Source organism: Leptodactylus fuscus, chromosome 9, assembly GCF_031893055.1.
Source record: "Leptodactylus fuscus isolate aLepFus1 chromosome 9, aLepFus1.hap2, whole genome shotgun sequence".
In the NCBI taxonomy this organism is placed as follows: Eukaryota; Metazoa; Chordata; class Amphibia; order Anura; family Leptodactylidae; genus Leptodactylus; species Leptodactylus fuscus.
In genome coordinates, this window is record NC_134273.1 from 77,378,543 (window position 1) to 77,401,201 (window position 22,659).

Below are 22,659 nucleotides of genomic sequence, written 5' to 3' on the forward strand. Positions count from 1 at the left end.
CCTACGCCCAACAGCAGCACAAGATGGGGATTTAGCAAGTATAACCCCAACTAGGGTGGGGGGTCTTGGCAAACTGATGCCAAGACGGACTGTCTGAAGGCTACGGACTCCGATGTGCGCCAGTCCAGTCTCACAGGACAGAAAAAAACACAAGGAGGGGGAGGTCTCTCGGCCTCTTATAGGGGAAGAAGTCTGTTAATTAAAAATTCCACCTGTCCTACCAGCACACAGGGGCAGGAATACCCCATCTTGTGCTGCTGTTGTGCATAGGGGGAAAAAAAAAATGTGATTTTAATGATAGAATTCCTTTAAAGGGGTTGTTCAGGAATTGGACAAACACCAGAGGATTGGAGAATCCCGGGGATGGTGTACCAGAAAAGAAGAAATCACACACACCTGTCCCTGGGGTTCTGGTGTCAAGTCGTGTCTTGCCTTTGCTGGCAGAAGTCCTGCGCCCTATGTGACTACAAAGGCCAATTAGTGGCCTCAGGAAAGGACCTGGTGACGTATGTGAGTGATGTCACCAGGTCTTTTCCAGGCACCACACAGGTCCTTTCATGTGCTATGAAGGACTTCCACCGGTGAAGGCAATGCTGCCTGGACAGTGACAGCAGACACTCTCCGTCAGGCCACACACCTGCCCTATCCTAAGGACAGATCCTCAATTTATAAGTCAGAGAAAAACCCTTTTAGGCCAAGGCCCCACGTTGCAGCTCTTTTTCTGTTGCATTTTTTTTGAGCCAAAGCTAAGAATGGCTACTAAAGAAATAGGAAATATCTAAGAAGTTCTTATAATTCTCCCTCCTGCTCAATCCACTCCTGGCTTTGGGTAAAAAAAACAACAAAAAAAAAAGTTGCGTTTCTGCAACGTGGGGCCTCAGCTTTAAACCAAAATATAAAGAAATCTGTACCCTCGGAGAAGTGTCCTCTCCCCCTATGCCTCACTTTTCTTTAACTCGCTTTAAGACAATTGCTGCGCCAAAATGTCTTCTACCCACTTTATTACAAGAATTTTAATTTCAAGTGTCCCCTACTAAGTGCATCTTACAAAATACCAGCCGGACATCCCCTGGCACATTACACCGGGCAAATGGAATTTCAATGAGACGTCTCGTAATTTGTAGCTTTGCCTGATTTCCCAGTAACTGTACTACATGAAGCGGCGCTCTCGTGTTAACCTTTACATTTTACTGCATTAGTTACCAGGCAACCGATCAAGATTTATAGAAACTCTTTTGTTCTCTCTCAGGGAGAATTTTTTTTTTTCCCACAAACATTTTAAAGGGATTCTACCATTGAAATGAATTTTTTTTGGTGATCACATGTTGGCATAGCCTTTAGAAAGGCTATTCGGCTCTTACTTTTCGACGTGGTCTCCGCCGCGCCGTTCCTTAGAAATACCGTTTTTTACCGGTATGCAAATTAGTTCTCACAGCGATGGGGGCGTCCCCACTGCTGCTCGAAAACACGCTCCAGCGACGCCTCTATCTTCGGCTAGATCTTCCCCTTCTTTTGTTGTCTTCCTTTGCATCACCTCCGACACCTGTGCAGTTGGCTCTGCCAGTGAGACACCAGCAGAGCCGAGTGTGCATGCCGGCCGGCGGCCATTTTTGGGAGGCCGCTCTTGCTCTTGTAGTTCAATGCAGGAGCGGCCTCCCAAAAATGGCCACCGGCTGGCATGCACACTCGGCTCTGCTGGTGTCTCATTGGCAGATCCAACTGCGCAGGCGTCGGAGGTGACGCAAAGGAAGACGACTAAAGAAGGGGAGGATCCAGCCGAAGATAGAGGCGTCACTGGAGCGTGTTTTCGAGCAGCAGTGAGGACGCCCCATCGCATTTTCAGTGCTGGGGCCCACCCTCACCGCTGCAAGAGAGCTAATTTAATAAACCACATTTGGCCAGCAGGCCAAACTACCACATACACGACAGAATAGTTATAAAAATATATAAATTTTATTTAGAAAAGTACATAAATAATAATAGATTGGAGGTAAACAATGCATCAGCTATGGATGCAATGACATACAACTAGGCTTTCATAAGGAAATATGCTTTGCATTTATAGTCAATACAATATTCAGTGAAAAGAGTTCCTCACCACATAAGAATGGGCATCATTAGCTATATACAGATGGATGAAGATCCAAATCATTAGCACTTCTTACTAGAGGGCCAATACATTTATATTTGATATTGTAGACAAAAGAAAACATATGAGCAACATTGAGCTTTTACCTGTAAGTATGTCATGCATCAGAACGCGCCCCGACGCGCGTTTCACCACGCAAGTGGCTTCGTCAGGGGGAAGTAGCTATATGGCTGAATACATATACTCGGTATATATAGTGTCTGGATGATCATAGATTCAATACAGCTGCCTAATGGTATTGAATCTATGATCATCCAGACACTATATATACCGAGTATATGTATTCAGCCATATAGCTACTTCCCCCTGACGAAGCCACTTGCGTGGTGAAACGCGCGTCGGGGCGCGTTCTGATGCATGACATACTTACAGGTAAAAGCTCAATGTTGCTCATATGTTTTCTTTTGTCTACAATATCAAATATAAATGTATTGGCCCTCTAGTAAGAAGTGCTAATGATTTGGATCTTCATCCATCTGTATATAGCTAATGATGCCCATTCTTATGTGGTGAGGAACTCTTTTCACTGAATATTGTATTGACTATAAATGCAAAGCATATTTCCTTATGAAAGCCTAGTTGTATGTCATTGCATCCATAGCTGATGCATTGTTTACCTCCAATCTATTATTATTATTTATGTACTTTTCTAAATAAAATATATATTTTTATAACTATTCTGTCGTGTATGTGGTAGTTTGGCCTGCTGGCCAAATGTGGTTTATTCAATAGTACTACCCAGCATTGCCCTATATTTTTTGTGCTACGTTGAGAGCTAATTTGCATACCGGTAAAAAAAAAATGGTATTTCTAAGAAACGGCGCAGCGGAGACTTCTAAAGGTAAGAGACGCATAGCCTTTATAAAGGCTATTCCTATGTGTGATCGCCAAAAAAAAATTCATAGAATCCCTTTAAGAGGAAAAAAGAAAACAAAAACCATGACAGCACAACCCAGTATTATACATTAGTCTACGCTTTTCTAACTTTACATATGAAACAATTGGGGGGGGGGTGAAGTGAATCCATATACACACCAGTGTTACTGCACAGATGAGTGTAAATGTGGCACATCTTTGGTGCACAGCTATTTTTTACAGCAAATGTGCTCCACGATGTTCCATTTGTCCCCATTCATTGCAGGATGGGGACAGGACACTGGTATTTGTAGGAGTTACACCTGAAATCTACACCCCATGATTTATAGGAGGCCAGAAGCTCTTAAGAGGGGGTTTCAAGCCCCTAATCAGATGGATCTATCCTGGGGATAGTTGGGTTCTGTTACTAAGTACCAGAAGTGGGCGCCGTACACAAGGAGCACACGCACACAGTTCCTTTTACTCCCCTGGGATATTGGTGTCAGCTCTCCACATATGACATACTGATCTATCCTATGGATAGATTACCAGTATGGAAACAGGGGAGTTCAGAATACCCCTTAAATTCAGCTGCTGTTAGCGCTAGCAGAGAAATGGAGTACAAATCGCGTACGGAACATCTGGTGTCCCTTTAAACCTTGGTGCAAACACCTGCTGAACAGCACAATAAAAGTGATTGAATCCATTCCCAGGTTTAGGACATCACCGTGTGCTCAAAGTGACAATAGTCTACCTTTTCCAATGGAAGGCGCATCTCACTGATGAGGAGCCAAAGTCTCCACCAAGCCCCCACCACAGGGGGATTACATGGAAATCAACCCAGCAAGTATCTGGTGTAAGTGGTGGTGGTGGGGGGAGATCTGATGCAGGAACCTCAGTTGGAAAACTTTTTTTTCATATGTAGATTATGAGCGCCATATAGGGATCACAATGTACATTTATTTCCCTATCAGTAGGTCTTTGTAGAATGGGAGCAAATCCACGCAAACATGTGGAGAACATACAAACTCCTTGCAGATGTTGTTCTTGGCAGGATTCAAGCCCAGGGCTCCAGCGCTGCAAGGCTAACCACTGAGCCACCGTGTTGCCTCCCTCTGGAAAACCAAAGTCACCTGTGTATATGGGTTCCAGGTTGAGAATATTTTACTCAGACATTCCATGATGGAGGATTTTTGGCCCCTAACCAATTTGTAATACTGATGACTTATCCACAGGTTAGGCCCTCAGTATGTGAGCTGTGAAGGGTCTGACACCTGGACTGCGCACAGATGGGCCGCTGTTCCCTGGTCGCTATGTAGTGGTCAGATTTGCGCCTATTGCTTCACTAGTAGATAGGTTTTTGGGCCCATCCAGTGCAGCAGCTTCTGGCATCTGGACAATACAGGAATAGCTGATCTGTGTCATACCATGTGCTGGACCCTCACAGATCAGATACCGATGACTTCACCACATTATGCACCCTCAGCCCAGAGATCAGTGGTTATTGCCTGGGAAAGCTGTGGCCGACCGTGCAATAGTCCTTTCTGCCTGGGCTAAACGAGACGCCCCACAAATTGCTGAAACAAGAGGGAAGAAGTGCTCAACTGAGCAACAGGGCCTGGACTCTTATAATGGATCAGTACAACGCCACCTAAAGAGACTGTCAAAGGGGACACTGTGCTCTGAGTACTCCAACCCATTCATTCCAGCGATCACTGGGTATTGCCGCTACCCCCAACACCTACCAGACAAAACTAACGTGTCAAAAAGATTTATAAATTTATAATAACCGAGGCCCAATGCATCTGGATAAAAACAAACCACGCAAACACCAATGTTTCTTGAAATATTTATTCCAAATCTGTGTGGCTATTTAGACGAGGATACCGTGCTGCTTCAGGACATTTGTGTACTTTGCAATTTTGCTTTCAACGTTCTTCTCTGCCTGTCTCTTCAGTTTCTGCAAATGGAAAATACAAGAGTGAATGAACGTTGTACTACATATAGCAGTCCGATAGACGCAAGAGACGGAAAACCAGGGCAGAAGATGAACAGCACACAAAGTGTTAAAGGGGGCCACAAATGTATGTTCCATGATTATGACCTATCCATAGGACAAATCATCATCAGTATGAGATCTGTGGGGGTCTGACACCTGGACCACCCTATAGATCAGCTATTCTGGCAGCAGCTTTCAGAGTGGACAACATGGCAGAGGCTGCTGGAAGGGCTGATCTGCATGGGGTTCAGGTATCAAACACTCACATATCATACGGACAACCTATCCTGTATACAAGTCATCCACAAAACTTGCATTTGAGGCTAAAAAACAAAAACTTTAAATTCTAGCCCAGAGCCTTAAGTACTGCTAAACACCATCAATAGGATACTACAGATTATTAGCAGATAAGAGAGTATTAATCCACCAACAGCTACTCATGAGACCGGTAGTAATGGTCCAGACCACATTACAGTATCATCAGCCGCCTCAGATGGTAGTGCATGTGAAATGGTTTCATGGTCGTGAAACTCAAGCACAGAAGTTCATCAATGGCAAAGCTGAAAGATTCTGCTGTGTCGGCATTGCTAAATCCTCAGCTTTGTACTGGAGGACACAAATGTTTTTAGTTACAGTTCCATGGGCCTAGATGATTGTGCCTTCATCCCTATCCTATCCAAGACTTGGTGCAACCCCTTTAAATCTACGTTTATAGTGTCACCGAGCTGACTGTAGAGTACAGGAATACTTGCACTACAGCCCTCGACTGCACGAAACCAAGCCAACCACCCAAATATAATGGACAGAATATCTATCCTAGCGAATACATACCATGACAAGCTTCTTTTTGTTGTAGTACATCTTGGCTTTCTCCTTCCTCTTCTCTTCAAGAGTGGCAGTCACAGCCTGGTACTTCCAGCCAACTTCATGGGCAAGGCGACCAAGGTAAGCAAACTGTGCAAAGAGCCAAAACCTCCATTAGGATCAATCTATACAATCGTAAGACAACCCTATCAATGTTGTGTGAGCACAGGCTGGCATCACGTACCTTTCTGGTTGGCTTCAAGCGCACGATTTTCAGGGCGGCAGGGACCACCATACGCTTCCTCTATATGGGGAAAATAATCGGTGTCACTTATCTATTAATACAGAAATCCTAACCATGGCAATATAAAGGGAAGATGCTGCTTACCTTGTCATAAGGAGGTGGGATACCATCAAAGACCTTCAGCCTCTCCAAAGCAGCCTGACCTCTCTTTGTCTTGTGTGGAAGCATTCCTGAAATCAGAAAGTATTGGGGGTTAGCCATGAGAATAAATTTCAGCTTGCACATTACCAGGCTGCAGGTATGATTATAGTTTAAGCTGCACATGACATCACTGCAGTCTCAAAACTGTAGTTGCCAGTTTTTGAAAAGTTTTATAGTAAAGTGCAATGTATCAGGACATTAGGTCAGTATTACCTCGTACAGTCCTCCAGAACATGCGGCTGGGTGCTCTGAAGTGGTATGGCCCACGGGAAGGGTTTGTGTTCATGCGTTTTCGCAGGAAAGCAAGGTACTTCACTAGAAACAAAAAAAGAAAAAGGTTTAGACACAAATACCTTCATGAAATATTGCCAGTATTGTCAAGGCAAGGCTGTGAGCCCCAGTGGCTTATGTCTGGGGCATTTCTGATTAGACAAGTTACATTTTGTTCCATCCATTAAGCAGACAAGCAGTGTCACAATGGCGTCTGTTGTCCGCAGCTCCCTGAACAGAGAGTCTAATTCCCAGACGTATCTCCAAATCTGTTACTCATAATGTATGTGTACCTGCACCAGTTACTGATGGGACAGTAGAGTAACGAATGCCATGAGACCCAAATTGAAGTCAAGGACCAGCAACAAGGGCTGCGCTTTACCCGTAGAATTTTTGGACAACTGTATTTTTATTGAGATTCACACACTCCCTCTCTTTTCTCTTTTACATGCGATCCAAATTGGAAGACTTACGTTTGTTGCGGTAGAAGTTGCCAGAAATGTTGATGCCTTCACATCTTACAACTACCACTTTGCGTCCTGAGAAGACAAAAAAAAGAAATCGTATTAGAACAGGATTGATTTAACTTCGAGCTTTAGCCAGCACATTATTCTGCTCATTTTGGGTCATGTGATCTGTGTTTAACATCCACAAAGAACAAATCGACTATTTCTCAGAAACGTCTCTATTATCCAATGTCGGTGGACAGAGGGCGCACACTAGGTATCCGAGTCCTGCAAAGTGAACAGCATGTCTCCATTCTTATCGGTGTGTTGGTCTCAGATGGTAGTGCATGTAAAGTTATCTCATGGTCGATTAAACTCGTATGAGAAACTTTGGGCTCATCAATGACCATTTATAATGTTAGTGATAGAAAGCGCTCACTTACCAAGCAACACCTGCTTAGCAACAATAGCAGCGAGGCGACCAAGGAGATGTCCTCTGCCATCGATGACCAGAACCTGCATAAAACATACACACACGTCAGACATGCAGTAAGGGGGTCAGCACCATTTTATGAATGCAGCGGTCGGCCGCCTCAGATGGTAGTGCATGTGAAATGGTTTCATTGTCGTGAAACTCAAACACAAAGGTCATCACTGACTAAGCCGACATGAGCCCCTCTGTACCCAAAGTGTCCGACAGATCTCACCAGAACCTTGTACGGTGAATCCACATTTTACAAGAACTTTAGCAAGCATCCTATACGTGAGATTTCTGGTGTAAATAATTGACAGGGCTGAAGGCGCGGCCACTGCATGAACTCAACAATCGTGGTTTTTTGGGAAAATGGCAACAGAAGCGCATAAAAGAAAATGGCAATTTTGTTTACACACAAAAAAAAACAACCTGCAACTTTATGTTCTATACACCAACATGAAATCTGCCAAGTGTGTACAACCTCAGTCACACTAAGGGCAACTCCCATACCCCGAAAAAGGATAGATAGAGATAGATAGATAGAGATAGATAGATAGATAGAGATAGATAGATAGAGATAGATAGATAGAGATAGATAGAGATAGATAGATAGAGATAGATAGAGAGAGAGAGAGAGAGAGATAGAGAGATAGATAGATAGTTACCTGGCTTGAAGCTTTGAATCCTCCACCCAAGTTCTTGTAGAATCCTGGGAGACCCCCCTTGATCAGATTTTGTGGCAGCTTCTTTTCCTAAAGTAAAATAAGAACATTACATTAGCTTATGGTCAATGACAGACAGGTAGTCAGTATATGAGGACTGCAGGTTATCTATAGGGTCACTTCCACATCTCCATAGCTGGTGACAATATAATTATCACAATGATTATCACATATAGATGACTGGTCTGGAGGCTGAGTGTCGGCCCCCTATCGATCATATTTACGGCCTGTCTGAGGATTAGAAAAAAAAATTAAGCCCGGACGACCCTTTTAGAGGCTCCATAGTGACTTTATAATGCTGTGTGACCAGTGTCACCATGTCAATTTGCGACACTTTCACTAATGTAAGCGAATGGAGTTGTATTGCAGCCAAGGATGCTGCAAGTGTTCTAGCCATAAGAAAAATAGTAAGAATGTCACATTTGTGATACGGCTACAACCAATCACTGTCCTTATCCATGTCGTGCCATATAGGTCAGCAACGCCAGGGCTTGGCTACAGCAGTCACATTGCATACGGTACGTCACTACTGCGGGACAGGTAAACAGACTGGCAGGAACGAGCTGGCAATTTTTATATTGAGGGTTCATGTTTTGGATCGGGGGGGTTCTGGCTCCTAACACCCCTGATTTAAGAGGCTACAGACTTCAAAACTGATCTTACATCCACTAGCCACAAGGCTTTTGCAATTCAGTCCCATTTTAGTAAATGGGGCTGCAATGCAACATTAGTTATGTCTGGTATACAGTGAGAAGATGTCAGTGTTCCCTGTGTCAGACCCCCCAAATCTTATACAAACATCCTAATCCATAGAGACCCTGGAGCACCCCTGTAAGAGATAAGCATGCTTACTATCATACACGCTGCAGGATCTTTATTAGGGACCCTTCCAGGGCGTCTGCTATTGGGTCCCCCCTTTAACCCTTTCCAGCTTCATTAATGTAATGGACAGGGTCTGCAGATGACAGCACAGAATCTGTGATATTAGGGAGGAGATCAATGTCTGGCTGAACCCTGATAACTATGACCATTAGACAGGGAGGATCCTGCACATCTGACCGGCCGCAGCAGGGGGATGCCCAGTAATCCAGCATGGAGCCCCGGCTCACACGTGAGCTCCGCACCCGGCTCCAAATACGGAATAATCCTCCCCGACCGCGCGACATGGCCGTAAAGCACACTCTATACACCCGGCCGCGTCTCCAGGGCCGTGCAGGTTGGGCCCCCGGGTCGGTCTGCTCCGCCACATGAGTCCCGGCATTCTCAGGCTGCGGCCTGGTCGCCCGTGTGGCAGTAATTATCCCAGTCACACACCCGTCACAGGCCCCCAGACCGGCCCCGACGCTCCGCTAACGGCTCACACCCCCCCGCTAAGCTTCTCCGCCACATCGGAGTGAAAGAACCGCCACAAACCCGCTCACCGGCCGGAGCCTCTCACCTTAGCCTGCGCCATCTTGGGCTGCTGGACGAGAAAGAGACTCGCACTCGGCCACGGGGTTTCCAAAAGGAAGAACAGGGGCGGAAGTTACGAATTCACCCCGCCCCTGTGAGGAAGCGAGAAACGTCGTGTCTGGAATGGAAGGTCTGGTGCTACAGGACCTGTGGTGACGTCATGGTCATGTGATCAGACGCTGTGGGCGGAGCTATCCTGGATTGTTCAGAATAAAGTGGTGTTATATAGGAAGGGGGGGGGGGATGGAGGTGCAGGATGTGTGAGAGGAGGAGGGTGTAGGCTGTAGGCTGTGAGAGAAGGAAGCCGAACTGGGGTGCAGGTTGTGTGTGAGGAGGAGGGTGTAGGCTGTGAGAGAAGGAAGCAGAAGTGAGGCGCAGGTTGTGTGTGAGGAGTGGGGACATGGGGGTACATGATGGGTGTGAGGAGGGGGACATGGGGGGTGCAGGTTGTGTGTGAGGAGGGGGACATGGGGGTGCAGGCTGTGTGTGCGGAGGGGGGACATGGGGGTGCAGGTTGTGTGTGCGGAGGGGGGACATGGGGGTGCAGGTTGTGTGTGAGGAGGGGGACATGGGGGTGCAGTATGTGTGCGAGCAAAGGGGGGCATGGGGGTGCAGACTGAGTGTGAGCAAGTGGGGCCATCGGGGGTGCAGGCTGTGTGTGCGGAGGGGGGACATGGGGGTGCAGGTTGTGTGTGAGGAGGGGGGACATGGGGGTGCAGGTTGTGTGTGAGGAGGGGGACATGGGGGTGCAGTATGTGTGCGAGCAAAGGGGGGCATGGGGGTGCAGACTGAGTGTGAGCAAGTGGGGCCATCGGGGGTGCAGGCTGTGTGTGCGGAGGGGGGACATGGGGGTGCAGGTTGTGTGTGAGGAGGGGGACATGGGGGTGCAGTATGTGTGCGAGCAAAGGGGGGCATGGGGGTGCAGACTGAGTGTGAGCAAGTGGGGCCATCGGGGGTGCAGATTGCATGTGTGCAGGAGGTGCACATAGATTCTGGGCATTGCCACGAGGTCTCTAGCATACAGTGTAGCGGCTGTGGTGGTCTCCGCTTCTGAGTGACCGCCATATTTACATTTCCTTGTATATAACGTGTTTCTACAAGTATTATAAATGTATTTTTAATAAAACCGTTTCATAACTTTTCCAATCTTCACTATTATTTTAGTTCTCTGTATCGGTGTTTCTAAACCTGTTCAATCAAATTACCCCCTAGTGAGGAAACGTCCCAGCCGAGTACCCCCAAATGAGCAGAACATAAGGCTTTGGTTGGAGCCTTCATTAACAATTATCTAATGGCCCCCGCCTGTAGTATAATGGCCCTTACACTGCTCCAAATGTAATATAATGAACACACACACACACACATCATAATGGCCCCCACGCTCAGTGATGTTTAAGAAGGACCTTTCTCCACCTCCACCACTTATGTCCTTAGTATCTGTTAATAGGCGCCACTCCACTCATTCCAACAGTTGGAAATTTTCTTTCTAGCGCACACCAGTCCTGAGCAATAAGTATAGTTAGTTTTGGTTCCTGATGGAAAGTCAGATAGGGGGTGTGACTCAGAGCTCCAATCAGAGGCAGCCAGTGTTCAAGCTCAGAATCACACCCCCTTGTCTGCTCCTGCCTGACCCCGCCCTCCTGACAGTACAAGGCGTAAATAGCATATCAGGCACCAAAACTAACTGCACTGATTGCTCAGGAATGGTGGGGGCTAGAGATATAATTCCAACTGTGCCAGAATCAGTGGAGCGGTGCCTATTAACAGATGTTAAGAGCTGGACTTGTTGATGATGGTGAAAGGTCCTCTGTAAGGAGTGTTAAACTGCATTCGTTATGTTGCTATCAGTCAGTTCACGGTCTAGAGGATTTAATTTGTAACAAAAATAATATAATAATTTGGATCTTTTATTTTTACATTTAGAAAGGAACAGTGCAGAGGGTAATGCTATGCGGCAGCTGCTCTGCACTTGGTACTGACTTCTGAAATTTGGACAGGGGTATCAGTTCTGGTGGACACTTTATCTTCCTCCTTAGTGGTGATGGTCCTGGGGTGCCCTCCAGTCCACTACTGGTAAAGCCCCTATGTTACAGTACCAGGCGGCATTATATACAACCGCTATAACCTACAAAACACGAAACAAGAATTACAATGTAAATAGATCATCTTTATTAACACAAATATATAGACCTGAGTCCTACAGCTCAGGAGGACGCCATCGGGGTCAGCACAATACAGGAAATCACCCCTGTATATAAGTCACCCACACGGTGATGGTCTCTCAGATCTCATCTCTTTCATCCTCTCCTCTAGTTCATCTTTAAGATTATTTCATATGGCAGGTTTTTCGGCAAGTATGGAGTTAAATTTCTCCAATTTCCGGGTTTCAAGCTGAAAAGGTGTGAGGAAAGATTAGACAGGTGTCCAGAGTGAGCTGCCCCAGGGATACATATGGGCCCTATAACCCCTTTGTGACACAGGACAAAATAATACAGCCTGGCTGCCTTAAGGTTAATGGACGTACTGTTACATTCTGTGTGAGCACGTGGCTTCTGGCGCAGGTGTTAGCTGTATTATAGGACACAATCCCTCCTCCCATTTGCCGATTTGCAGTCTTGGTTCCATCTTAATTGTTCTAGCGAAGTCTCCTATATCCAGATCTCCCACTTAGCCTGTACTATTTTTAGTTTCAAAGGTATTTATTAAAGGGATTCTACCATTAAAATCAATTTTTTTTCTTGTTGACACTTAAGAATAGCCTTAAGAAAGGCTATTAATCTACCTTTAGATGTCTTCTCCGCGCCGCCGTTCAGTATAAATCCCGGTTTTCGTTGGTATGCAATTGAGTTCTCTCGCAGCACTGGGGGCGGGCCTCAGCGCTCAAACAGCACTGGGGGCGTCCCCACTGCTGCGAGAGAACTCTCCATCTTCTTCAGGAACGTCCTCTTCACGAGTCTTCTTCCGGCGCAGGTGGTCAAACTTCTAGGCCTCGGGCAGAGCCGACTGCGCATGCCCACAGGCCACAAGAAAATGGCCGCTTACTTACAGTGTATTATAATGGTAGAATCCCTTTAAATTGGATGAACCTGATAGAACATAGTAAACAGTATAGCAAAATGAAATACGGTCATAATGACATAAAGAAGGCATCAGTCATCAAGGTAACAATAGACACTATTAGGCGATATATAAAGGTGTTGTGTTCACCACTAATACCTCGTCTTCTAGTGCGAGACGTCCGCTAAATTACTGAGACATCTGCTTTTTTGCTGTTTGAAACTAAATATTTGGTTAAAAACAAAATATGTTGAAGGTAAAAAGAACGACTTAGCAGATGCTCAATCTCCTTGTCGGTGGGAATCTCTCCAGAAGTTGGTGCCAGAGGCCGCTCCAGCAGGAATCCTGTGTCTGCCCCATTTATGGGACTTAATTTGGGATTCATCTCACTTCATATTCTAAATTTTCTAGTTCACAAACATGGGGCGCGTACTCGGCTGTGCGGAGTGTGGAGTGAGAGGTTATTTGGTTCTGCAAATGGTTTCGATTGTTGGAATATTGAAGCAGGCTGCGCAATGTTGTTTGTGAACAGGTAAATCCAAGATTTGCTAAAAATGGCTTCATCTTCGGTTTTATTGGATTTTCATTTGGAACAGAATTCTGTTGAAATTTTGCTAAGAAGATCTAAGGCTGGTGACCCAACGTAGCATAAACGCCGTGATTTGACCACAGTGGAAAAGTCACGGTCAGATCAATGTTAGAATCCAGATAACCCCTTTAAGATGTGACGTTCTCATTAAGGCTGGGGCCCCACGTTGCGGAGACGCAGCTTTTTTTGTTGCAGTTTTTGCTGAAGTTTTTTGAGCCAATGTCAGTAATGGATTAGGCAGAAGGGAGAAGTATAAGAAGCTTCCTATATATTTTCCATTTCTTTTATGCCTTTTTGGCTTTGGCTCAAAAAAACGCAACATAATCTGCAACAAAAATGCTGCATTTCCGCAAAGTGAGGCCTCAGCCTAAGGCTGCATTCAGATAACATACATGCTGTATTATGGCTATAAGATTCCATATACTAATTAGTTCTCACAGCACTGGGGGCGTCCCCAGCGCTGCAAGAAAACTATCCAGCGCCGCCTCTTCTTTCCTGTTTGGCCACAGGAAAATGGACGACTGCGCCCACTGCACATGTCAGTCGGCCATTTTCCTGTGGCCTCTCTTGTTCGGCCACAGAAAAATGGCGACGGACATGCGTAGTCAGCGCTTTTCGAAGAAGATATGACGGCACAAGGAAGAAGAGGCGGAGGAGGCGAACAAGAAGAAGGTGGCGCTGGTGACCGCCCCCTGTGCTGCGAGAAAACTAATAAGCATATGGACGAAAACCAGGAGATCTAAGGAACGGCAGCACGGAGAAGACATCTAAAGGTAGGAGAAGAATAGCTTTTCTTAAGGCTATTCCGACATGGGTTTATCTTAAAACAGGATTCTAATGATAGAAGAACCTTTTAAGACTCCCACCACTACATAGAAGGGATCTCCGGACCACAAAGCTAATGTTGACCGGTCAGCTCAGGTGCTGTCTCACTGATATCAATGGCATCGCCGTCAGTTTTACCTCCATCCTATTAATAAATGATTTTAGTAATCTATAGGTAGATTACCAATGTAGGTATTAGAAGGCGCCGTTGTCACAGATTGGGTACAATGGACTGATCTCTGGCACAAAGAGAAGGTGCAAGGTGAAAAGTGTTATCCCCTCTGTGCTGATGGGCCAGCGCGATATCTAGTCACATTAGTGTAACCAAGGCCAAATGAAAGCTTGGATGGTGTCATTTTGGGCTAGAGCGGCACGAGTCATGTGGCTTACTTGCATTCCCCTGAAGAGGTTTGAAAATTGGACATGTTCCACCCATCATGGAGCTGGGAAATTGGGGTGACTGAGGCAGAGCGTATTTCTCTACTGGGGTGAGCTTCAGTGTCTAGGTTTCATCCTAGTAGCATGGGGCCAAGAGAAGCAGGATCAGAAGAAGAGGGCCAGGAAATGTAGCTGAGGCCAATAAGAGTTGGAGACCCATGAAGAGTCCAAAATAGGCCTGACTATTGCTTTGTACCAGAGTAAGAAAGTCTACTTGAGAGAGCAGGAAAAGATGGCTGAACAGAGGGCAAAAATAAAGTGGCACAGGAAACAGGAGGTGTCACATGTGAGTCTTAGGGCTGGTTCACATCTGCGTCCGGTCTCTGGTTTAGCCAATCCGACCGATTTCTGTCTTCTGTCCCGTGAAACTGGACAGGAGACAGAAACCCGTAGGTCAGCTTTCAAACCCATTCGTTTGCAAAGGTGACCGCCCATGTGCGTCTTCTGCCTGTCCGTGGGGAAACCGTTTTTTTAACCAGACACAAAGTCCTGCATGTCCAACTTTGTGTCGGACAGCCAGAAGATGCACATGGGCGGTCACCTTTGCAAACCCATTCAAGTGAATGGGTCTGAAAGCTGACCGCCGGGTTTCAGTCTCCTGTCCAGTTTTTGCTTATAGAAAGACGTTGTCAGAGCAGTGGAGAAACAGTACACTAAGTAGTCGCAGCGGGCTATGAGGCCATAGATGTTTTTGCCCCGGAGGAAATAGACTATTGCACTGTAACTTACGCTGGGTTCACACTAGCATTCGGCAGTCCGTTCTGTGCATGCAGAAGATGGAAACCTGTCATGCAGAGTCCGGCCGTGAGTGCCGGTGAGCGTTTTATGCTCTCCGCGGCAAAACCATTTTTTTTTTAAACCGGACACATAGTACTGCATGTCCAACTCTGTGTCCGTTTAAAAAAAAAAAAAACGGTTTTGCCGCAGAGAGCATAAAACGCTCACGGCCGGACACCTTTCAAACCCATTCAAATGAATGGGTTTGAAAAAGTCCTGCAGCTTTCCGTCTTCTGCTCTGTTTTGTGCAGGGAACGGAAACCTGCAAAACGGACTCCCGGGCGCAGATGTGAACGAGCCCTCATCTGGACATCATAAGGAGTAGACCACAGCTAAATAATAGGTAGAGGCTGTACTAAGGGACCTACTATAAACCCTGGCCGGTGTTTTTAGGTGACTATGTGTCAGTCCTATACAGGACTATCACTCATTTCCAACTTTCCTCTTCACAGACTTGAGTAGAGAGCCCTCTGTGACCTGATCGTCTGCCTTGGGAAACTAAGATGGAAAACATCAGAGGTGTCAGTGTCAGTAGATGAGAGGGAAGGAAGAAAAGAGCCAGCTAAATCCAAAAAGAAGCTTTTTTTTTTTTTTTTTTTTGCACCTCTCAGAGCTCTTACCCTCTGTTCCAAAGAAAGAATGCCCCTGTACCCTTAAGATATTCTATGCTATATCTTGCCCCAAGGTGACCTCAGCACCCCCTGCCATCTTATTCTGTCCCCCTTTCCTATCAGAGTTCCTAAAACTTTTTTACCCTGGCACATATACACATACGTTTCCATATTGCAAAAAACCCCTTAGAGATCTTATGTCGACCTCCGAGGAGTCTTAATAGTAGGTCAGATCTCTTGTATACAGTATATAGTAATATGTATGTAATCCTCTGTGAGATGTATTTGCAGGTTCTCCTACAATATGCAGACTTGTATGTGTATACACCACATGGGGATTACTGGATTGACTCCATTGGGGATAGGAGTCAACATGAAGAAGACATTTCCATTGCTGGTGTATAGAAGTTATACCATACATGAAGACAGTTAGTCAGAATCATGTAGGGTTATGGGGATGTCCATCTTTTTTATACATGATTGGAATACAGTAGTGTCTATATCCCAGACGAGTCCTGGATTTATATAAAGATTTCGACTGAATCCAACCCGACGTTTTATCTGAGCACCGCCTGTATTGGAGAAGATGAAGTATGGAGGGGCAGGTCATCACCTAGATGACGTGGGGAGTGTTTACCATTAGGTCACAGCTTTGTTTGCCTGGAAGGAACTAACCAGAGAGTTGCGGGTGGGGGTCATGGTGAATGGGAGACTGTAATAGAAGATAGTTAGCCTCATTGTGTCTCCCATTCACCATGACCCCACCCGCAACTCTGGTCAGTTCCATCCAGGCAAACAAAGCTGTGACCTACGGAGACGGAAGAAACAACTCCCGGAAAAAACTCCTGAGTGGCTCCCATTGATTTCAATGGGAGCCGTCTATTTGGTTAGGATTTTGAGGCGGATACGGCCTCAAAATCCTGACCAAAAAACTACGTGTGAACTTACCTTTACAATACTTGCCTTTGACAATTTTGACTACTGACCTTTGGCCTGTCTACGGCTCTGATCAATATCCACCTGCCCAAGAGCTCAGCCCGTATTATATGACTATCTTGCCCGACCCCTCTACTGTGCATCGACTTCTCTTTGGCCAGATGCCACCTATACCGGGACCACTCCGAAAGGTAGCGACCTGGTAGTCTCCCTGCAGCGAAGACCAGATCCCTGTATGGGGGTTAAAGGGTAAATATCAGGGAGGTTACTTAGACAACGTCCCGGTGGGCTCACAACCCATCGTCCGCCCATGTTATGGGCTGGATCCAGTCTCATCTTTACAAAATATAAGGAATTTAACGAGACTCCCCCCATCCCTGTAACTGCTAGGATCTGGAGTCCATGACTATAGGGCCCAACCAGGACGTTATCATATCCCACAGGGAACAGTCTTTGATACCTCCTCATCTGACCAAAGAGAGATCTAAACTGCCTAAACCAGGGGCATAACTTGAAGCTCACAATATGTAATGGCGTCTCTTAATACTAGTATATTTTATGTGACGGTGGGACCTTTGGGGCCCTCTCAGATTCCAGCACCTGGTAGGGACTGATACCCGTGAACCCACTAATACTACAACTCTGGCCTAAACTGATGTGCTGTACTTCAAAGGGCCCATGTCTATACCTGAGGTAGCTTGTTTTGGTAATGGGATCTACTCCAGGCCTTATATTCTCCTGCTAAGGACTTCATGAAACACTACTGAGGGCCCATCCAGGAGAAGGTTACAGGAATGACTCTCTAAGGGTGCATTCAGACTACGTAACGCTGGGCGTGTATGAGAGCCGTACACGCCGGCATTACGGCAGACTGCCGAACACTTCCCATTCACTTCAATGGGAGCGCTCGTAACAGCGGCGTTTACGAGCGCTCCCATTGAAGTGAATGGGAAGTGTTCGGCAGTCTGCCGTAATGCCGGCGTGTACGGCTCTCATACACGCCCGGCGTTACGTAGTCTGAATGCACCCTAAAAAAGGAATTGCTGCACCTACCATTACCAGAAGCCAAATAAGTTGCTTCACAGAAAATAGAGTAAGATGTGGATAAAAATTCTCACAATTATGGGGGCAACACGGTGGCTCAGTGGTTAGCACTGCAGCCTTGCAGCACTGGAGTCCTGGGTTCGAATCCTGCCAGGAACAACATCTGCAAGGAGTTTATATGTTCTCCCCGTGTTTGCATGGATTTCCTCCCATTTTACAAAAACATACTTAAATGACAAAAAGGAAAAGAAATGTACATTGTGATCTCTATTATGGGGCTCACAATCTACATTAAAAAAAATTTTTTTTCACAATTATGGACACCAAAGGTTGATCCCTACACAGTCACATTGGACTTTAAAGGGATCCTATCATTCAGACGACATTTTTTTTCTAAGTACCACGTTGGAATAGCCTTAAGAAAGAAAGATTATGAATGATAATCTGTTTTCCCTTAGCCCAAACAGCAGCACAACTGGGGTATTCCTGCCCCTAATGAGCTGTTAGGACAGGTGTAATTTTTAATTACCTAACAGCTTTTGACCCCTATAAGAGACCAGAAGACCTGCTCTCCCTTGTGTTAGTAGCAAGTATAAGTACAGTATAAACTTTTATGCACACATAAAATATACAAACAGTACCTCCTAGGGAGGGAGCCTTGTGCTGCTGTTTGGGCTAAGGAAAAAAAGATCATCATTCATAATCTTTCTTTTCCCTACGCCCAACAGAAGCACAACTGGGGATTTTGCAAGTATTATTTTCCCTAGGGTGGGCCATCTTGGCAAGCTGATGCCAAAACAGAGTGTCCAAAGGCAGTTGACTCTGTTGTACGCCAGTCCAGCGGGTAGTGATGCAACAAAAACAGAGTGTGATGTCAGCAGGGTGGTCTTTGATGCTTTAGAGCCTCTATTGTGGCCCACCACATTGACCAGAAGATTCTCCGATCTTTGGATTGGTGCTGTACGGTCTAGGTAAATACGTAAAGTCCTTACCAGATCCAACGTGTGCAACCTCTTCTCCTGCTCGGAAGCAGGGAAGGGAAAGAAAGCCAGAAAAACGATTACCTGGTTAGTATTTTGACGGGTTGGTACCTTTGGCACGAATCCTGGGACGAACCTCATCTGAACTCTGTCTTGAAAGAAGGTAGTAAAAGGTTCAGCAGCCGATAAGGCCTGTAACTCGCCAACTCTCTTGGCGGAAGTTATTGCCAACAGGAAAGCCACTTTGTATGTTAGGTACTTCCAGTCCACTTCAGGTAAAGGTGCGAAAGGGGGGGAGCTGAGGCCTTTTAGAACCGCAGACAGGGGGATGCACCTGGGGGGGGGATGCACCTGGGGGCGGGCTGCACAAACCCCCCCCCCCCCTCCAAACAGCCCCCAGAGCAAGAGGGGGGCGGAGGCACTATCTTTCCAGGGGGGAACAAACAAAAAAATCCCCTAGATTCTTAATATAATCTGCCGGGGGGACGCCATAGCCGGCGGACCTGGGGAACCTGAGAAAGGTTCCCAGGCAAAAAGGTTCCCCCTCCTCCTACCACCAAGCACCTGGCGGGGAGGAGACGCGGCCACCGAAGCCGGCGCTGCAAGAGACAAAGAAGGGGGGGGGGGGGGGAAAGCTGTCAAACCCCCCACCACCACCCAAGGAGAGGGAGCCCCCCTGACACTCCGCAGGGCCAGGAAAAGAATCACTAAAAAGGTAACTGAAGGGGGAGAGGGGCAGACCCTAAGGCCAGAAGCCCTGCTCTCCCCTACCACCTGAAAAAAACACAAGGGAGAGCAGGTCTTCTAGACTCTTATAGGGGTCAAAAGCTGTTAGGTAATTAAAAATTCCACCTGTCCTAACAGCTCATAGGGGCAGGAATACCCCAGTTGTGCTGCTGTTGGGCGTAGGGGGAAAGGCTATTCTCCTACCTTTCGTTGTCTTCTCCATGCCGCCGTTCGTCTACAATCCCGGTTCTTGTCGGTATGCAAATTAGCTCTCTTGCAGGACTGGGGGCGTCCCCAATGCTGCGAGTAAGAAGACACCGTCGGAAGAAGAGAATGAAGAGGCCGTTCCCGACAAAGATGGAGGCGGCACTGGAGAGAGTTCTCTCGCAGCATTGGGGACGCCCCCAGTGCTGTGAAAGAGCTAATTTACATACTGAGAGAAACCGGGATTGTAGGCGAATGGCGGCGCGGAGAAGACAACAAAAGGTAAGAGACGAATAGCCTTTCTTAAGGCTATTCCAAACGTGGTACTTAGAAAAAAATGTCATCTGAATGATAGGATCCCTTTAAGAAGTCACTGACTCCATAGTAACTATTTCCAGAACCTTGGCTCCAAATCTTGGACTATTCTCATTGTGATCCTTTCATTTCCTACTAATGGACATTGCAGTCACATTACAAGTACCAAAAATTTGGCCACCGAGATGTTCTCAAGACCTGCAGCTCTCAAAGCCTTGAAGGAATGATGTCTCTGGTCATCGCTAAGACTGGAAACTCATGGACAGCTTGTGGATTGTCACGGTGAGACTAGATACTGGTTTATCGAATGGTAGCTGAGGCCCAGTTCACATCTGCGCTCAGGTTTCCGTTTAGGAACACCCTGAACAGAAACCAAACCGCATAAAAAAAAAAACAGTTACTTTCGGAACCCACAGACTATCACACACAAAAAAAATGGCCACATTTCTCACACAAAATAAGTCTGACCTAAGTGTGTGATGTTGCTTCTGACTTAACCAGCAGGAGGCAGTGTGTTACACAGGATTAGTAAATCCGCCCCCCACTGTATCACGGTGAGACATATTTGCTATTAGTCTTGTCCCAGCGGCAGGGGTCAGATCGACCTCCCCGATGACAAAATGAGAGAATCTATTGACTCTTCAGTCTCCAATACAGATGACAATCTGGCCTCAGATTGATCCGGCTGAGTCCTAATAGCAATTCTGAAATTTTATTAAGGTGGATGACCCCTTATATTAGTTCACCTGGTTCATTGTGGATGAAGGTGTATGGGGACCATTATCCTTAAAGCTAAGCCACACCCACAAAAACCATAAAGTGCTCACACACAGAGAACGGTTGAGTATACAGCATTATAAGATATAGGCCCTGACCTAAAAGCTATAGCTTTTCTATACATATAGCTGGGATTGCTATATATTTCCCATGGAAGTCTACCTACAGAAACATTTTGACTCTTGGGGCAGGGCTCCCCCCACAAGCTGTCACCTTGTTTGGTTAGTGTCTGATCAGTAACTTGTATCACTGAACTAAGCTCTGTGGGTGCGGGTAGTGATGCAACAAAAACAGAGTGTGATGTCAGCAGGGTTGCAATTGGTCCGCCCCCATTGGGGTTAACAGGGGTGCCACACTACCCCTTGATTTTCAGCATTGAATGGCACTACACCCATCAATCACTGCTGGCTGACATCATTGGATCTGCATCGCTGATCAGCCAATAACTACAACCAGCATTGCTGAGGTGAATGAATGCCCCCAGACATGGATACGGTATTATCTGCCATCATAGATAGAATACTTTATAGTTACCGTTATGCACTCTACTATTACAGTATGTCAGTGACATCAGCAGCTTTGCTGTAATAGCACAGTGCATGTCTCCTAAGGGTTAACACAGAAATAACTTCTGGTGGACTTGAACTAGTGTCAAAAGACTGGCAAAGAAGAGGTGACTGTGTCCTATAATGCCCTGACAATTATGGCAGTATGGAACTCCGTTTAGGTTCCACTGAGATCATGTTTTTATAACAAATTTAGCAAACCCAGGAACAAACCTAACAATTAGACGGGGCTCTGTATGTAGTCATGTTTGAAAATAGATCCATTCTCTTTTTTTATGTAGATATTTGCCTTTAAAGAGGACCTTTCATGGTTTGGGGCACAGGCAGTTCTATATACTGCGCACTGTCGGCTTTCACAGGTGAAGAGCTAGTGGTCCCGGGACCTCTTTACAGTCAGAAGGGCATTTGACACTGTCAGGAACGTCCTTCTGCCCAGCAGCGCCTATTGCGTTGTACAGTGAGCGGGGAGGAACGTCCCCCCTCCCTCTGCTCAGTGCTTGTCCATAGATGAGTATTATCAGGAGGGGTGGGGGCGTTCCTCCCCAGTCTCAGAGCACTATTGGCGCTGCTGTGCAGAAGGACAGTCCTGACAGTGTCAGAAACACCATTCTGACTAAACAGCTACGGTACCAGGACCGCCAGCTCTTCACCCGGGGCACAGATCAGTGAGCTGAATTCAGCAGTATACAGAGCTGCCTGTGCCCCAAACCATGGATGTAAACAATGTGAATGGAGCCTTAGACTGATGCAGGCAGTGCTGGAGTCTTAATCCCTCACAGTGATGTTCATAAAAGACAAATGCATTAATTCTTTTCACAACTTTATTTAAGAATAAATAACTCGGGCCTCCGGTAACTGCTCGCGCTCATCTTCCACATTCTCAAGGGCAGCTAAAAAAAATAAAAAGCATGACGTAAGATTATATTGTAAAGACAGTTCAGTGAGTAGATGAAAGTCTTTATGATAAATTTTTAATTGTTTATGCAAGTCAGAAAGAGAACCTGTCCGTACCAGCACCCACCTGCCTATATACACTGTGTGGCATTTAAGCCAGGCCCCATTCCCCTTAATTAAACAAATCTAACACCACTTAGCCTTTACATGGTTGCAGCACTACCTTCTCAAGGAACGCCTTTTTTTCCCTTAAAAAAAACACCGTAAGAGTGCAGAAGTAGCGCACCTGTGCCTGTTATGAGC

General features: G+C 46.2%; 1 protein-coding gene and 3 non-coding genes across 4 annotated transcripts; all 4 read right to left on the minus strand.

Annotated features, from left to right (window-relative positions):
* Window positions 1-4,841: 4,841 nt before the first annotated feature.
* RPL13A (ribosomal protein L13a) lies at window positions 4,842-9,685 on the minus strand. The gene is made up of 9 exons (XM_075287841.1): window positions 9,604-9,685; window positions 8,109-8,195; window positions 7,412-7,484; window positions 6,996-7,061; window positions 6,466-6,567; window positions 6,196-6,281; window positions 6,052-6,111; window positions 5,835-5,957; window positions 4,842-4,964 (listed from the first exon to the last, which is right to left on the minus strand). Exons 1-9 carry the CDS (start codon window positions 9,616-9,618, stop codon window positions 4,878-4,880), a joined length of 699 nt encoding a protein of 232 aa, XP_075143942.1. The 5' UTR covers window positions 9,619-9,685; the 3' UTR covers window positions 4,842-4,877.
* LOC142218985 (small nucleolar RNA Z195/SNORD33/SNORD32 family) lies at window positions 5,487-5,562 on the minus strand. The gene has a single exon (XR_012717508.1). It is a non-coding gene; the product is annotated as a small nucleolar RNA Z195/SNORD33/SNORD32 family (small nucleolar RNA).
* Window positions 7,296-7,378, minus strand: LOC142218984 (small nucleolar RNA Z195/SNORD33/SNORD32 family). The gene has a single exon (XR_012717507.1). It is a non-coding gene; the product is annotated as a small nucleolar RNA Z195/SNORD33/SNORD32 family (small nucleolar RNA).
* LOC142218986 (small nucleolar RNA Z195/SNORD33/SNORD32 family) lies at window positions 7,556-7,630 on the minus strand. Its single transcript, XR_012717509.1, has one exon. It is a non-coding gene; the product is annotated as a small nucleolar RNA Z195/SNORD33/SNORD32 family (small nucleolar RNA).
* Window positions 9,686-22,659: the final 12,974 nt, after the last annotated feature.

Bases quoted from the DNA above. Each gene is read 5' to 3' on its own strand.
- RPL13A (XM_075287841.1), bottom strand. The intron at 6,568-6,995 runs GTAAGTCTTCCA...TTTTGTTTCTAG, and splicing joins CAACTTCTACCGCAACAAAC to TGAAGTACCTTGCTTTCCTG. The intron at 6,112-6,195 runs GTAAGCAGCATC...TTCCCCATATAG, and splicing joins TCCCACCTCCTTATGACAAG to AGGAAGCGTATGGTGGTCCC.